The sequence below is a fragment of the Petaurus breviceps genome, unplaced genomic scaffold (genome assembly GCF_028583685.1).
Source record: "Petaurus breviceps papuanus isolate PSGF00001 unplaced genomic scaffold, PetGlider_PUasm1.0 91041, whole genome shotgun sequence".
NCBI classification, from domain to species: Eukaryota; Metazoa; Chordata; class Mammalia; order Diprotodontia; family Petauridae; genus Petaurus; species Petaurus breviceps.
In genome coordinates this window covers 20,872,216-20,889,259 of record NW_027187400.1, presented here as the reverse complement: position 1 = coordinate 20,889,259, position 17,044 = coordinate 20,872,216, and the positions used below count along the sequence as shown (strand labels likewise).

Here is a 17,044-nt window from a genome sequence, read left to right as displayed (position 1 = left end):
TGTGTGTGTGTGTGTGTGTGTGTGTGTGTGTGTGTGTGTGTGTGTGTGTGTGTTAAGTGTCTGAGACTGGATTTGAACTCAGGTCCTCCTGACTCCAGAGCCAGTGCTCTTATTCACTGTGCCACCTAGCTGCCCCTGTCCTTCATTTTCAAAGAGGACTATGGCATCAGGGAAATGATGACATGACTTGCAGTTGACTTTGATCCGAGTAAGGGAGGGATGTACAAGGACATGAGCATCACTCTCTCCTCCAGAACTGTCTTGGTCCAGATTTTCATCAGGATGACTGGAGATGGCCCAGGATGCCATGGGAAACCCTGGCCCTGTTAGGCCAAGTCCTTTTCGAACTCACCGAGAGTGAGGTAACGCCCATTCAGTGAACAGGCCTCTTTAAGAAGTTAGTCAAGGAATGGCCCCCTTAATTAGGAAAAAAAAAGAAAAAAATCAAGCTGGGAGGGGAGGACCCTCTGGGTTGCTGTTCCAAAGAGGAACAGTTACCATTGACATTCACTCTCAGCCAGGAGAGCCCAAAATACAGCCATGAAGTGGAGCTTGGGCAGGGACCTACTGTGGTCCCCTTTTACTGGCTAGAGGCTAGCTTACTGCTTGAAGAATCCAATTTTCCAATTAGACATCTTTTCTTTAAAGGTCACTCAGGTCATACAAAACACTTGAAAAGGCATCAGGTAAGGCTATCCCTACCTTTATTACTTTCTCAGTTTCTGGATGGGGGACGATGTTCTTGTGCTTTCCCAGTTACCAGTGGGGTGAAACAAGGCTGAGTGCTTGCTCCCCTGCTTCTTAGCATGGTGTTTTCAGCCTTGTTGGCAAATGCTTTCGACGATGATGAATATCAGGGTCAGCTACTGCACTGCTGGTAAATTCTTCAGCTTGAAAGGCTGCAAGCCAAGACCAAAGAGGAGGGAGTGTGGATGCATGATTTTCTGTTTGCAGATGATTGTGCACTGGATGTAGCCCCTGAAGCTGAGATGCAACAAAGTATGGATCAGTTCTCTGCTGCTTGTGCTCATTTTGGCCTAGCAGTTAACACCAAGAAGACACAGGTGCTCCATCAGCCACCACCACACATCCATATGTGTATGACCATCAGTTACAGCAAATGGAGAAGCTGTGAATACCGTGGATAAGTTCACTTACCTTGATAGTTGCTTTTCAGGGATGTACACATTGGTAATGAGGGTGACACACACATTGCCAGAGCTAGCTCAGTGCTGGGGAGGCTCTGGAGGAAAGTATGGGAGAGAAGAGGTATTAGACTGACTACCATACTGAATGCCTACAGAGCCATTGTGCAGACTTCATTGTTTGTATGCCTGTGAAACCTGGGCAGTCTACCAGCACCATGTCAGGAAACTGAATCACTTCCATTTGAATTGTCTTAGAAGATTCTGAAGATCTCCTGGCCGGATAAGGTACCAGATATGGAGGTCCTTACTCGAACTTAAACTGCCAAGCATTCAAATTCAGCTTCCAAGAATGCAACCCTGATGGGCTGGTCATGATGTTTGAATGCAAAACACATGCTTGCCAAAAAAGACTATTTTATGAAGAATTCACACAGGGCAGACGCTCTCATGGTGGTCACAAAAAGCACTACAAGGACACCCTCAATGTCTCTTTGAAGAACTTTGGTCTTGATTGCATGACATGAGACACTTGCCCAGGACCACCCAGCATGGTGTACTCTCATCAGAGAAGATGCTGTGCTCTGTAAGCCAAGCAGAATGGAGACTGCTCAGGAGAAGTGTGAGGTGCACAAATTTAGAGAATACCCTTTGATCTAACTAAAGGAAGAAAGAGGAAGTAGCCACATGAATAAATATGTTATTTCATCTGATTCTCGAAACAACCTTGAGAACAGGTGCTATTAGAATCCCTGTTTTACAGAAGAGGAAACTGAAGCAGTGGATAAGTGATTTGCCCAGGGTTACACAGCTAAATATGTATGAATCAGAGGCATGATTTGGAAGCTTCCTGACTCCCATGTCCTGTTCTCTATCCCCTGAACTGCCTCACTTCCTCTAGTGATTATATTTAGGCTGTCCTCAAGCAAGGTAATGACAAGTATTTGAAGAAAAGTTTAAAACATTTTTGGTAACTTTTATGGTAAGATTTCTTGATTTTTTTTTTAATGGTTTAAGGGGCTTTCTGGCTTTGACTTTCCTGTATTGAAAAAATTTATTTCTTAGAATGGTGAATATTATTAAACTGGATTATTTTAGTAACGTTTTAGAAACAACCACTTTTAGAAGAATGTTGAGAGCAGTGAACATATAGTATTTCAATTCAACAATTAATTTTTACGAGCATTTATTTAGGCCTTTTGTGTGCCTGTTTATGTGTTGGAGGATAAAATATTTAGAAGTCTCAGTATTGTACTTGAGTTTCCAGACTCTTAAAGATACAGATATACATAAAGTAAGCAACTGGAGACAGATTTTAAGGCAGTTTTTTTGCTTCTATATATTTTTTATTATTCTGAACTTGACAAACAATAAAAATATAAACATTTCTATATATAAAGAACAGAAAGAGGTTGGTATATAGAACGGCAAATTGCCTACATACACGTTGCTATTTTTAAAAATATAAATTCAATAATGTATTTCAGAGTTGTTGTTGTCTTTGTTTCCTTTGAATATCTTTTTCTGTGCATTTAAAAATTGCCCTAAGGATACTTTCCCTTTTTGGGGGCATCACTTTCACTACTTAGCAAACAGTATTAAAACAAAACAAAACAAAACTCTTTCCCTTGTAACAACTATCATAAGGCAAAACAAATGAACATATTGACCATTTTTGGAAGTGTCTCTTCCTGCACCTCTGATTCATCCATTCTTCTCTTTTGTCAGGAGGTACACATTGAGAGTTCTATAGGTTGTTTTTCTTTAAAATACTGTAGTCATTGTATATATTATTTTCCTGATTCTGTTCATTGCATTCTGTATCAGTTCATACTGATCTTCCCAGGTTTCTCTGAATGCACCTTTTCCTTTCTTATGTTTCAGTAATATTCCATTGCATTCATATACCATAGTATCTTTAGCTATTTCCAGTTGTGAGAAACATGCTTGTGTGAAATCACTGGATTTCCCAGGCAGTCAGGGAGTTAGCCCAAAGGAGCTTCCACTGTTTACTACTTCCCTGATCAGTGCCCTCAGGAAGATCCATGTGATAGACCCATTCTCCCTGAAAGAACTCAGAAACACAGTGGGCAGAGGAAGATGTTTATTATGCTTCTGGAGAGGAAGCGGGTGTGGTGCTCCCTGGGAACACCCACACTGATACGGAAGTGGAAGTAAGGTTAAACAGTTCTACCATTCCTACCAGAGTTAGGATTGTTTATATTCTTCCTTACCCAACATTCCCTCCCTATGCAGGAGTGACCCCTCAGGTTTGAATTGGTTGTCCCATCCCAGCCTTTCTAGTCCCCTGTCACCAGGATGAGCATTGTTTTGGTAGAATAAGATAAGCAAGCTTCCCCCACAGTTTATAGTGTTAATTATATCCCCAAAGCATCTGTGGGAGCAAAACAAGATACCATTACATCCCCTCTTACACTAGTTAACATTTTTGAACATATAGGTCCTTTTCCTTTTTCTTTGATCTCTTTGTGGGTATTGGCTTAGTCAGGGAGATTTGAGTTCAAATCCTGCCTCAGACACTTAATTTGGTGACCCTGGGCAAGTTATTTAATCTCTCTGGGCCCAAGATAATAATTACACCTATTTTACAGGGCTGCTGTAAAGACCAAATTGAACAACATATTAAAGAATGTAATATAAATGCTTGTTATTATTAAGTAGACATCCTCTATATTACCAACAGAAGGAGATAAAAAGAGAAATTCCATTCAAAATAGCTGTAGAATGTATAAAGTACTTGGGAATCTACCTACCAAGACACACATGGAAACTATATGAATGCAACTATAAAACATACATGCTAGAGAAGTATAGATCTAAATGATTGAAGAAATGTTAATTACTCATGACTGTGCTGAGCAAATATAACAAAAATGACAGTGCTGCCTAAAATAATTTACTTGTTCAGTGCTATACAAATTAAACTATCACAGGATCATTTTATAGGGCTAGAAAAAAATAACAACAAAATTCATTTAGTGGAACAGGAGGTAAAAAATTTCATGGGATAGAATGGAAAAACAAAAAATAAGAAAGAAGGGGTCCTGGCAGAACCAGATTTCACATGGTGCTGCAAAGCACTAATCACTAAAATGATTTAGTCCTGGTTAAAAAAGAGGTTGATAAATGGAAGAGATTATGCACCCTAGTGGTATCAAACTCAAATAGAAATTGATCCCTGGGCTGAATAGCGACTTAGAAAATCCCATAAAACACAATATATTTTTATGTATTTTGCTAAATATTTCCCAATTATGGCCCATTGACCACCTACTGCAAGTTGTACACAATATACAGATGCAAAAAACCCCAGTAACTTACTGTGTGATAAACCCAAAGATCCTCGCTCTTGGGAAAAGAATTTACTATTTGATAAGAATTGCTTGGAAGACTGGAAAATAATCTGCCAGAAATTAGGTATAGAACAACATCTTACACCATATGCTAATTTAAGCATCATATGGATACATGACTTAAATGTAAAGAATGACATTATGAACAGATTAGAGGAGCATAGAAGAAATTGCCTTTTGGATCTATGTATTAGAGAGCATTCATGGCCAAGGAAGGAACAGAGAAGATGACAGAAGAGAAAACAGAACATTTTGATCACATAAAATTTTAAAAGTTAATTGCATAAACAAAACCACTGCTATTAAAATGAAAAAGAAAACTGGGAAGTGTTCTGATAGTTCTTTTCTCCAAAATCTTCTAGATTGCTTATATTCCTTATAAGAATAGATTCAAATGTATAGAAAAAGGACCATTCCATTATAGATAAATAAATGTCTGAAGGATAATGAACAATTAGCTTGAATTTTCTTAGAAAACTATCAAACAGACATGAAAAAATGCTCCAAATCACTGTTTGAGAATGGCCAGTTAAACCATCTTTCACGTTTCATCTCTCATTCATCACATTGGTAAAGAGGACAGAAAAGGAAAATTAGAATTCTTGAAGAGGCTGTAAGAAAATGGGTACACTAGTATATTGCTGGTGTAGCTGTGAATTGGTCTGGCCATTTTGGAAATGAGTTTGAAACTGCCTCCAAAGTCACTAATATTAGAAATACAAACACAACTGATACCAAAATTTGGGTATCAAAAGAAGTTTATTGATGAGAAGTTCAGAGGAATTGAACACCTCTGGCCAAAAGTGGACTCCACCCTTCATCATGGTCCTTATCTTGATGTAAAGGTCTTTCAAGGCTATTGTGTGCCTTCTGATTGGTCGGTTCTACCTGCTGCCTGCCAGCTCCCTTTATCTTACTTTAGTAATGTCTAGAAATTCTATGGAAACTTAACTCCTTACTGTTTCTCACAATTTATTACCAGTAGTTTTTGCTTCAGTAATTTTTAGCAGTTCTGTGGGAACTTAACTCTTAGCTATCTCTCACACTAAGTTGTGCTAGGCCTGTACCCTGAAGAGATTTTTTATTTTATTTTAATTTTTTTGCTTTTTGGAGGACAGTTGAGGTTAAGTGACTTGCCCAAGGTCACATGGCTATTTTTTGTGTTAAGTGTCTGAGGCTGGATCCAAACCCAGGTCCTCCTGATTCCAGGACCGGTGCTGTATTCACTGCGTCACCTACCTGCCCCTCCAAAGAGATTTTTTAAAAAGAGTAAAAGAATGTACAAAAATATTTACAGTAGCTCTTTTTTGTAGTAGCAAAGAACTGGAAACTAAGAGGGTGCCTGTTGTTTGGGAAACTGCTAAAATAAATCATGTAATAGAATATTATTTTTAGTCAGCTGGCATTTATTAAGCACTTACTATGTGCCAGGCATTTGTTAATAGCCTTAGGGATACAGAGGAAGGCAATAAATAGCCTCTGTTCTTCAAGATCAGACAATGCGACAACATGCAAACAACTGTATATAATAAACAAGTTATACGGTTTGTTGTTCATCTTTCCTTCTTGAAGAGGACCAATGACATCAGTTAGGTAATGTCTTGACTTTGCAAGTGAATTGGATTTAAATGAGACAGGACTGGGCAAAATTACCAGCCTCACTCTCTCCTCTGGAACCATCATGGTCCAGTGGCAAGACATAGGTCAAGACAACTGGTGATAGCCCCCGAATACAGTGGGAGACCTTGGCTTTTTAAAGCTAAGGTCTTTCCCAGGTCTTAGTTTGTCTGAGATAACACCTATTCAGTGATTAAAGGCTAGGTAAGAATGGAGGCAACAGATGGCCTTGTTTGCCTTCACAAAGGAATCTGTCTGGAAGGGGAAGATGAAGATCCTCGGAGTTTCTGTCCACAATAGGAGGTAGTCTCACAGGGAACAAACCGGGATGCTTGGGCAAAGCTTCTAACAGAATGTTTAACACCTGGGTCAGGCAGCTTCCCCACCCCTGACCTAGCTGACTGGCATGGGGGTGGGGGTAGTGGTAGTCCTTTTTTTTTTTTTTTTTTTTTAAAGCAATTGGGGTTAAGTAACTTGCTCAAAGTTATACTGCCAGGTGTTTCTGGGTGGGTGCTAAGTGTCTGAGCCCAGATTCGATCCCAGGTCATCCCGACTCTGGGGCTGGTGTTCTTACTTGCTGTGCTGCCTGGCCGCCCCGGGTAGTGGTAGTCTTGATAGTAATAGGGGAGATAGAAAGAGGGGAAGGTTTAGGGGAGGGGAGGGAATAGAGGGTTTCACAGAAACCTGAGAAGATCTGTGTAAGCTGATATAGAAGGAAGTCAGCAGAATAATTTATATAATAACATAAAAAACCCCCAATAATTTTCAGAGACTTCAGAACTCATTTCCTCATAATAACCAACCCATGCCTCCTGAGAAATAGGGATGAAAGATGCTACTCAGCTTCTGACACAGATAATGTTGTGAAGACTGAGACACATATTTTCTGATGTGGTCAGTTGTAATGGGAATGTAAATTTTAAAGATCTTCCCTGCCCCTAAGCTAAAGTGCACCTGAAGCCTGGGGTGGGAGGCTTGTTTTTCAGTAGATACTTCTTGATTGGCCAGTGAGTCAATAAGGTTGTTACATTCTCTGAGCCAGGAGAAGGCTATATAAGCCCTGATGTGAGGCTTTGTTTTGGGGCTCACTTTGAGAAGTGTTCTGTGATCAGATGAAACTGGAAAGCCGTTGTCCAGAGCCCCCTGGCTTTGAAACCCAGATGTTGTTTGGTATGGATGTAATGGTTAGACAGTTTGGAAAACTGTCTACTTGATCTGTTTCTCTGTCTTGATAATTCTGTCTGTATACTTTGAAGTTCAGGGTGCTGACATCTTTCCCCTGAACTAGGTAAACCATACATATCTGACTGATTAAAGTAAGCTTGTTAACCCATTTTGAGTTGCTTTCCTTTATCAAAACAGATCCAAGAACCTGTGTGAGCAGTCACCCTAGGGATGCCGGGGTGCTTGCTGCTACATCAGTATGGGAATTTGTTTTGCTTGACACTGCCTATTTGTTATAAAAATTTTATTTCCTTATTTTTTTAATTGGGAGTATGTGAGAGAGGAATTAAAAATAAATGCTGTCCTCTCACTTCCCCAAATTTGAAGGTGGGAAGAGAAGATTGGTGTATAGTAGTGATCCCCATCCCTCCCAAACTTCTCCCCCACAAAAACTGAAGAAGGGGGCGTGGTCACTGAAATGGTTTATTTTGGAAAATCTACAGAAGACAATCAGAAGGAATTATGTATAGGCAAGATGGGTTTGAAAGTTACATGTTGAATTTGTTATGTATTGGGAAGAAAGGCCATGCTGTACACAGTGGAGAACTCCTGTTTCGTGGGTACCCCTCCTTTTCTGATCTACAGAAATGCCTGTTTTCTTAGGTGTTAAGGCCAGAATTTAAAAAGAAAAGATACTCACAGCTTGACTTTTATATATCTTATTTTTTCATTTACATCATTTTGGTGTATCTATGTTTTCTTGGTTCTGTTTTATTTTTCACTCTGCAGTATTTGATAAAAGTCTTCTATGTTTCTATGAATTCCACATATTTTAAATTTCTGATAGTATAATATCTACATAAATAATTTATATACTGAAATACATATAGCCTTCCCTAATTGATGGATACCCAGTCCCCCCACCCTCCATCCAGTGCACACATGCATACAAAAAGTGCTGGGCTATATATATAGTAATGGGATTATCGCTATGTAGAAGAGCAAAAACAATTGAGTCACTTTTCTTGCAAAATTGGATATTTCCCAGAAAGACTGATAGAATTCACAGATCTGCCAGCCGTCTAAGTGCATATAAGAGTGCATGTAAGTATGAGTCTTCCCATAGACTCTTTAGTAGTGACTATTTTCCTTTTGGGTCAGCTTGGTCGATTTACTGGATGTGGAAGAGAACCTTAATTGTTTGAACTTGCCTTTCTTCTGGTTATTTTAATACTGAGTTTCTTAGATGAAATAATTTGTTTATAAAATACTTGCAAACTTGAGAGTGCTTCATAAAAAATGTGTGCTGCTCTTACTACCCTTTCCAGACATGGGGACTAGTCAAGGATCTCCTCCTTTTGTAGTTCAGTGTTCTCATCCTGGAGAGAGTATAACTTTGCTTCTCTGAAATTGGGACAAAGGTGGATAACTCATGTACTTTGAGCACTGAACATGCCCTTCTCAATAGAGGAGAAGGGAGTTTAACTTATAATGTAAGACAAGATAGGTGAGTTGGGTTCTAGTCCTCAGTTTACCATTCTGTACTTAGGGTAAGTCATCTTTTAATCTATGGAACTTAGTTTTTTTCTCATCTGTAAAATAAAGGGGTGTGAGGTGAACCAGGCAATTTCTGAAATCTCTTCCAGCTCAAATTCCACAGCTTAATAGATTTTTGTTGCTGTCATTGTTCACTTGTTTCAGTTGTATATGACTCTTTGTGATCCCATTTTTTAAAAATAAATTAATTTAGTTAGGTTTTAGTTTTTAACATTCACTTCCATAAGTTTTCAATTTTCTCTACCTCCTTCCTCTTCCTCCTCCCCAAGACAGTGTGTAATCCCATATAGGCTCTACATATACATTCCTATTAAACCGATTTTCACATTAGTCATGTTGTATAGGAGAATTAGAATGAATGGGAGGAACATAGTCTGCTTCTATCTGCATTCAGACGCCATAGTTCTTTCTCTGGCTGTGGATGGCATTTTCTATCCTGAATCTTTTGGAATTGTTTTAGGTCCTTGCATTTTTGTGACTCCATACTTTAAAAAAAATTTATTTGTTTACTTTTAGTTTACAGCATTCAGTTCCACAAACCCTTGAGTTTCAGATTTTCTCCATTTGGGGTTTTCTTGGCAAAGATATTGGAATAGTTTGCCATTTCCTCCTCCAGCTCATTTTTCATTGATGAGGAAACCGAGGCAAACTGGGTTAAATGACTTGCCTAGGGGTTACACAGATAGTAAGTTTCTGAGACCAAATTTGAACTCACAAATATGAGTCTTGGTGATTCCAGATCTGTGTAAAGCCAATCATAAGCAGCTCTCTTGAGGATTGCTGCTGTGAATAACTTTAAGGAACTAGTCACATAGTATAGTGAACTCTATTTATTTAGCCAAAAACATTCAAGAAACTAAAGCACACCATTCACAACAACATAATATAACAGTATATTACTAAGATGGCCACATAGTCTTAAACAAAACATATTATTCAGTAAGTTACAATCTCCTCAATCAGTATAGAGTACCCAAGTAAAGTCTTCTTTCATCTTAACTAGAGGCTGGCTTCCAATCAGCCTTAAGACATAGCAGAAAAGTACAGACACCATCCACCCCTAGGTCACAATAAGTTGCAGTCTTACCAGTCAGTGCAGAGTACCCAAGTGAAGTCTTGTTTCATCTCAACTGGGGGCTGACTTCCAAACCCCAAGGCTCCTCTTCCACAGGCTGCCAGCTCTTTCCTGGACTCACACACAGGCAGCTCTCCTCTCCTGTTTCATACCTTAGCTTATGGAAACTGCTCTTCGAAGTTTCTTTTTCTTTTTTTTTTTTTTTTTAAAGCAATCGGGGTTAAGTAACTTGCTCAAGGTTACACGGCCAGTTATTTCTGGGTGTGGTGCTGAGTATCTGAGCCTGGATTTGATCCAGGTCATCCCGACACTGGAGCCGGTGCTCTTACTCGCTGAGCCACCTGGCCGCCCCTCGAAGTTTCTTTTTCTAAGAAGACAAAGCTTAAAAAAGCTACAACAATATTTACACATATTGCTGTCACTATCATCTCGATTCACTTTCTGTCTGACAAACTAACAGACAAAGCTTCTGTCTGAGAAATCAAACACAAATCAACAGTAAAGTCCCAGGGCTTCTGTAACAGCAGTAAAGTCCTCTTTGAACAGACAGAATTCTGCATTCTGACAAAGTACACCAACACAGACAGAACAAATGGGCAGAGTGCCGAAATCACAAACATTCTCCCTCTAAGTTCTCAGAAAGTAGCACAGATTAACGGTGGTGAAATCACAAATATTCTCCCTCTCAGTTCTGCTTGGTCCCAGCTCATGCTCCATCTCTGCTCTGCTCTGCTTCTTTCTGTTCCACCCTTCCTGTTCCACTCTTTCGGCACGCTCCTCCCACCAAGGGCTCCATGTGATGCATCGGCCTAATAAGGGCAAGGAAGGTCTCCAAACTCTCTTAGGCCTATTAAGAGCAACGCAGTGTATACTGTTTGCAACAAAGGCTTGATGCAGTCAAAGGTGAGACTCAAAGGCATTTGAATAGCTGGAACAAGCAGCAGAGTACTACCTTGCTTGCCATTGACATGCTGGCACGCTGTTCACCGTGATGTGTAGCTGTTACTAACAGATTTATACCTAGCTGAGTTTGTGTCGTGCTGATATAGGTAGTGAAAGAATTGCATTCCAGTATGGAGTACCATAATTTGATCCTTACACAGAAACCATCTCATGTCTCTCCAGTTAGGTAGAATGCTGCTGATGAGACATTTGTATAATGATTTGTTTAAATAAAATTTTGTTTTGAGTTTTTTTTCTTTTCTCTTGGTAGATAGAAATTTGAATGCTCAGATTTTACAAATTGAAAGAATTTCCTGTTCTTGACATAAGTTTACTTCAAGTACCAGGGATTTAATAAAGTAAGGGTATTTCCTCTGTTAATAATGATTTCAACTTCTCCATACCTCAGTTTTTGAGTTGTTGTGGTTTGAGAAGTTAGTTACCTTGTTAAGTTTGTGGTGATAAGTATCTCCAGGCTGAGATGGGATGGTCCTTGGGTGACAGTTATGGTAGTGACTTGCTGGTCCACTTCTTAGCTTTTTAGCTAGACATGGGAATTGAGTAGCCTTTCCTTAGACAGTGTCCCCTCCAGGCCAAGAAGAAACATTCAAGTGGAATACTCAGGGTAGTTTATTGTGACATGGGGGGCCAATCTTTCTAATTAGTCCTCAGTTTACACCTTGTGATTAGTTCCTTTGGAAGTCCTTGACTGATTCTTCTTAGTAGTTTTGAGATATCTGCAGTGTCTGATTGATTTTTACTTTTATTTAAAGTTATTTTGTTATTAAGTGATTAATTTAAAAAAGCATCTCATTACTGCCCAGCCTATAGGAGAAGCTAGAGAAATGCTTTTTCCCCTTATGATTTTCTGCCAGTGAATTGAAATTGTTCTTTTTTACCTTTTGTTCCATCACTGTTTTTAATACTCTGAATTAATGTCTCCCACAATTTGATTGGTTGTTTTATAATAGTAACTTTTTTATTTCTGGTGACTTTACATATAAGGCAGTAAATTACCATTAACTTGAAAGTATCCAGTTTCATTTTTACAGGAACTGTTGTACAGTGGGAAGTTATGGATTTGCAGTCAGAAGACCCAGGTTTGAGTCTTGATCCACTTTTGTAACCTTGGGCAATTCAGTTAAGCTCTTTAGGCCTTACTCTCCTTATTTGCAAGATAAGGGTGTTACATCAGGCTACCTTTTTAGATACAAAACCTGTGTGTATGTGTGTGTGTGTAGGGAGTGATGAGGATAGAGACAGTGGGGAGTGGTAGTGATGGATGTATTTTAGTGTGCTTTATTTTGACTCAATCTATAATTTCATTTTTGTATTCCCCATTGAAGAAATTCCCTCCATTAATGCAGATCAGCAACTTTGTCATATGGTTCCCAGATATGTAATGTCAATGCCTCTTCATTCTTCTAAATTCCAGTCCTCAATCACCAATTGTCTCAGTCATCTTTAACTGGAATGTCTTGTAGACATTTCAGACGCAGCATTTCCAGAATAATGTCCCTTAATATCTCCACCCCAAACCCTTCTGAACTTTCCTGTTACTGTTGAGGATACTGTCATCCTCCAGTCACCTATGCTTTCAGTGTCACCATCATCCTTGTCTTTTCATTTCATCCCACATGTTCAGTCCATTTTCTAAATAGTCATTTCAACTTTCCACACCAACCCTGTGTGCTTCCTCTTTTCTCTCCTAATGTAGCCACCAGCCTAATTCAGGCTCTTACTACTTCTTAACTGGACCATTGCCATGGCCTTCTGCCTCCTTTCTCCCAGCACCAATCCATCCTGCGCTCAGCTGCCGAAGTGATTTTTCCCAAAATACAGGTCTGCCCATGTCACACTCTCTTACTTACTTGGTGGTTCCTCCAAGATCAGATATAGAGATCTCTGTTTGGGTTTAATGCTTGTTGTAACCTGCTTCTTTTCTTTCCTCATATACTTTCCTTCCCTCCACACACTCTGTGATCCAGCTCCAGTGGCCTCTTTGCTTTGCCTCACATACATAATCTGCATCATGTTTGCATGCCTGTGCACTGACAGGCCCTAGTGCAAGGCCTCTCATCTATGCCTCTTCACTTCCTTGACTTTCCTCAGCCCAAATCCTTCCTTCTTCAGGAGCCCTGCCCAGTTCCCATCTCCTTTCCCCTCTGTAGCTATTGCCTTCCCCGCTGAGATTTCTTTCCATCTCTTCTGTATATATTTTGTGTGGTTCTTGTTACTTTGGGTTTTCTCCACTGCTAGAAGAAGAGCTTGAGGACTAGAAGGACCGCCTTTCTCTATGTCCTCAGTGCTTAGTGTAATGTCTGGCACATAGTGAATATGCTTAATAAATGTTTTTTGACTGGGGGCACTGAGAAGTTTTCAGTTGCTTATGGAGACATGAACCCATGTCTTCCTGGCTTAGAGGATTGGTTTCTATCTGTGATGCCAGGGTTACCTTTCTATATTGTAGACAGGTTTAATGTAATTGGATATTATAGTGACTAAATCATAAGCCTTTAGTTACTTATATCACAAAATCTTTTTTTCTGCCTTTCATTTTTAAAATGTGACATAAGCTATGGGTAATATAATTAGAAGTGAACTCTTGTAATATTTGGCTGTCGGGTTAAGTGTGCATTAAAGGCAGTTTGGTAAAATAGGCTATTTATTTTAAAAACTAGCATTTATTAAGCACCTACAATGTACCAGCCACAGTGCTATGGAATGAGGTAGAGGTAAAAAGCCGTGACTGAATTATTAAAGCTCTTTTCTTGGCAATTTGGAGCCTCATAAACAAATAGTGGGAAACAGCAAAGCAGCTATTGGGGTACCTTACAGCATATTTTACTTGGGATGCCTACTTCAGATTTCTCTTATTTTTTTGCTTTCTACTTAACTTGAAGAATAGGTTAAACTGATTGGTTTTTTCCTTCTGATGTGATCTTTCTGTTTTTTCACTTTGTAGAACACTCTTGAGGCTTTGGAAGCCCCAGAAACCCTGGCTGATGTACCTGAACATGTGTTTCGAGGGCTTCCTGAGGAAGTGAGACTTTTTCCATCTGCTGTTGACAAGACACGGATTGGTGAGTGTCACAGTTAGGAAGAAACATTAAACATAGATTTTAGCAAAAAAAATATCCTTGGAATGCTATCATATTTTTCCGATTTTAAGATAAGGAATTATCTACATATTTATTCTTTGACTTGACTAGATGGAACAGTGGTTATGAGTTTTGCAACCTACATCTCAGGTTGAAAATGGATTAAAATAGAGCAGGAAACTTTAAAAAGTTACATGAAAGGAAAATAAACGAGATAGTTGCTGCCTAAAAGTTGTGTGGTTGTGGTTGTGGTTAGGCCATTCTTAAAGAGGGCCATGAGATCAGGGAGATGGCAGGACTTGCAGTTGACTTTGATTTGGAGTGAGAGAGGGCTGTGCAAAGTCACCACCCTCACTTTCTCCTCCAGAACTAGTGGCTAGGTATCTGGCAGGACGAATGGAGATGGCTCAGGATGCAGAGGGAGACCTTTGCCCTTTAAGGTCTTTTCAAGTTCTCACTTTGAGTGAGGCAGCACTTATTCATTGAATAAAAGTGAGTTCAGGGATGGCTCCTTTTAAAAAAAATCAAACTGGGCAGGGAAGACCCTCATGATTAATGTCCAAAAGAGAAACAGTTACTATTTACATTCATTCTGAGACTGGAGTGTCCAAAATATAACTATTAAGTGGTGCTTGGGCAGGGACCTATAATCCAATAAGATTATATCAAAGTACTTTAAAAGTTTCTCTTAAAATATAAAATGGTAAAGATAGCCCATTCCCTTTCTAGACACCTTTACAATTTTCACTGTAGTATCACAAATATTAGTCATAAATATGATAACTATCCTCATTTAATATGTTGTATTATCTTGTAATTTAGGCAGGGCAGACATTTATGAATACATAAGAAAACTAGCTTAATTAGAAGCTTATTAGGAATCCAACAGATCCAGAATTCCTGAATTGCAGCAAAACAGTTGATTCCTGATGAGATAGAGGAAAGTGGCTTGGTAATTCCGTTAGATGAATTCATCTAGCAAAAACAGTTGGTGTTGGAACTAGTTTCTAGTGTTGTCCCCAGGGGTTCTGTCCAGGCCCTGTTCTGTTCCAGAGCTGTGGATATAGATCATTTGAAGGTTTTTTAAAGATGGGGAAGACATAGAAATGTTTGTAGGCAGTAGGGGATGAGCCAGCAGACAGGGAGAGATTGAAGATAAGTGGAGGTGGTGGGGGACAGTCTACTGGAGGAGATGGTATAGAATGAAATCACTTGTGCATTAGAGGGGTTGACCCTGGTAACCAGGAGTAAGGTTCTTTTTGTGTGAGATAGAGTGAAGGAGGAAATTAAGATTATATAAAAAAGATAGTGACAAAAATTTACAGTTTGTATAATATGTTCTAGAAGTTCTCCAGGAACCAAAGTCAAACCTCTTGGCCAGTGTTTTACAGATTTCATTTGCTTCCCCTTTCTCAAAATTGGAAGACTTGCCCTATGTTATCTGTAGTCTTTTTTTTTTCCTTTTGGAGGAAACTTGCCCAAGGTTACACAGCTAGTTTTTTTTTGTGTGGGTGTTAAGTGTCTGAGGCCGGAATGGAATTCGGGTCCTCCTGACTTTGAGGCCGGTGCTTTACTTACTGTGTCACCTAGCCGCCCCTTATCTGTAGTCTTTTAGAAATCAGAATGCAAGTAGCTCAGTAAGTTTATCCTCTGTTTCTTGCAACACTCAAGAAAGTACTTGGTGACGGCCCAGCGGCCACCTTCGCTGGACCCTCTTCACTGTCAGTGACCCCACCTTCCCCAGAATGGGCTGCTCCTGTCTTGGATCCTCATCCCCAGCAAAGCTAAATAATGACACTGCCCATATCTCCCTTTGCCTTCCTCACTAGTCTCAGCATGCCCTGAGTTTACGTACTCCTGGCACTAGTCTTGTCACACTATGTCACAATCTGATATCCGTGCTCGGTTACTTGCCCGTCTTCTTTTTAAAATCTGCGTCGATGGGTGAGCTTTCACGTCCATTTCGGACTCTTTCCTCCTCATTGTAGTTGCCCCTTCGTGACTTAAGAATTTCATTCTTGAGAATTTCCTATCCTTTCTGGTCTGACTTTCTATAAAGGTAACCCACATAACTCCCGTTATCCTTTATCTAGATTCTCTGAAATTTACTTTTAACCTAGGTGTCACTAAACATTAGCAAGAGCAAATAAATAAGATTGAAAGATGTTTGAGTTAGGACCATGGAGTTGACATATAAAATTTAGACAAACATCAGAAGCAGAATGGGAGGAGGGGCCTTAAGAGGATATATTCCAGCTTGCCCCAAATGATATGAAAATGTGTTCTCTTTCACTTTTTATCTGAGTATAATATAACATCATTTCTATGCATATGTAAATCTATTGCTATGCATACATATTGTGAAGTATCAGTGTGCAGCTTAAGTAGCATGAACCAAGCTAGGGTTCTAGACCCTCCCTCTATGTCCTGGCCTTGCCCTCTGATCTTGGCCAAGTCAAAGAACCCTCAAATAGTAGATAGAGAGTTCAGATGATCTTTTCTAGGCCCCTGCCTAAAGCACATCTCATCATCTGTCTCTAGGCTTTTGTGTAGGCTGTCTTCCCAGGACCGAAATGCTCTCTTCCTCTCCTCTTCCACTGAGAATAAATTTTTGGCTCTTTTCAAAACTCTGCTGAGGTACCACCTCCTACACAAAGCTTTTCCTCCAGGTGCTGTTTCCTTCCTGTGAAATGACTTTGTATATGTTTTGTATTTATATGTGTACTACTTGTTTCTCCAAGTAGAATGTAATCTCTTTCACGTCAGGGACTGTTTTGTTTATATCTTCATATTTCCATTGCTTAGGATAAAGCCTGTCACTTAGTGGACACTTAATACTTTTTGAATGAATAGGTATTTTACAGACAGGCACCAGAGAGATCTCAAAAGGCCTTGATCCAATGAGAGAAACTCTGGGGATAAATGTAAAGTCTTACCTCTTGGGTTAGAAACCAAAGAAAACCAAACAAACTTTTCATGGCTGTTTAGGAGATCTTCAGTGGACCATAAGCTTAACATGAGTCAACAGTGTGGTATGGAAACCAAAAAGGTTTATTTGATCTTGAGCTG

General features: G+C 39.5%; 1 protein-coding gene across 5 annotated transcripts in view; it reads left to right on the top strand.

The window, feature by feature from the left end:
* The window catches only part of PRDM2 (PR/SET domain 2), a 216,475-nt gene that overhangs the window by 35,504 nt on the left and 163,927 nt on the right, over window positions 1-17,044 (top strand). For all 5 annotated transcript variants that reach the window (XM_069079255.1, XM_069079254.1, XM_069079250.1 and 2 more), the window contains one exon: window positions 13,840-13,957. Coding sequence is in view for 4 of the 5 variants with exons in the window: in XM_069079254.1 (XP_068935355.1) it covers window positions 13,840-13,957 (118 nt within the window). In the remaining variant the exon portion in view is untranslated. The remainder of the gene's footprint in view (window positions 1-13,839; window positions 13,958-17,044) is intronic.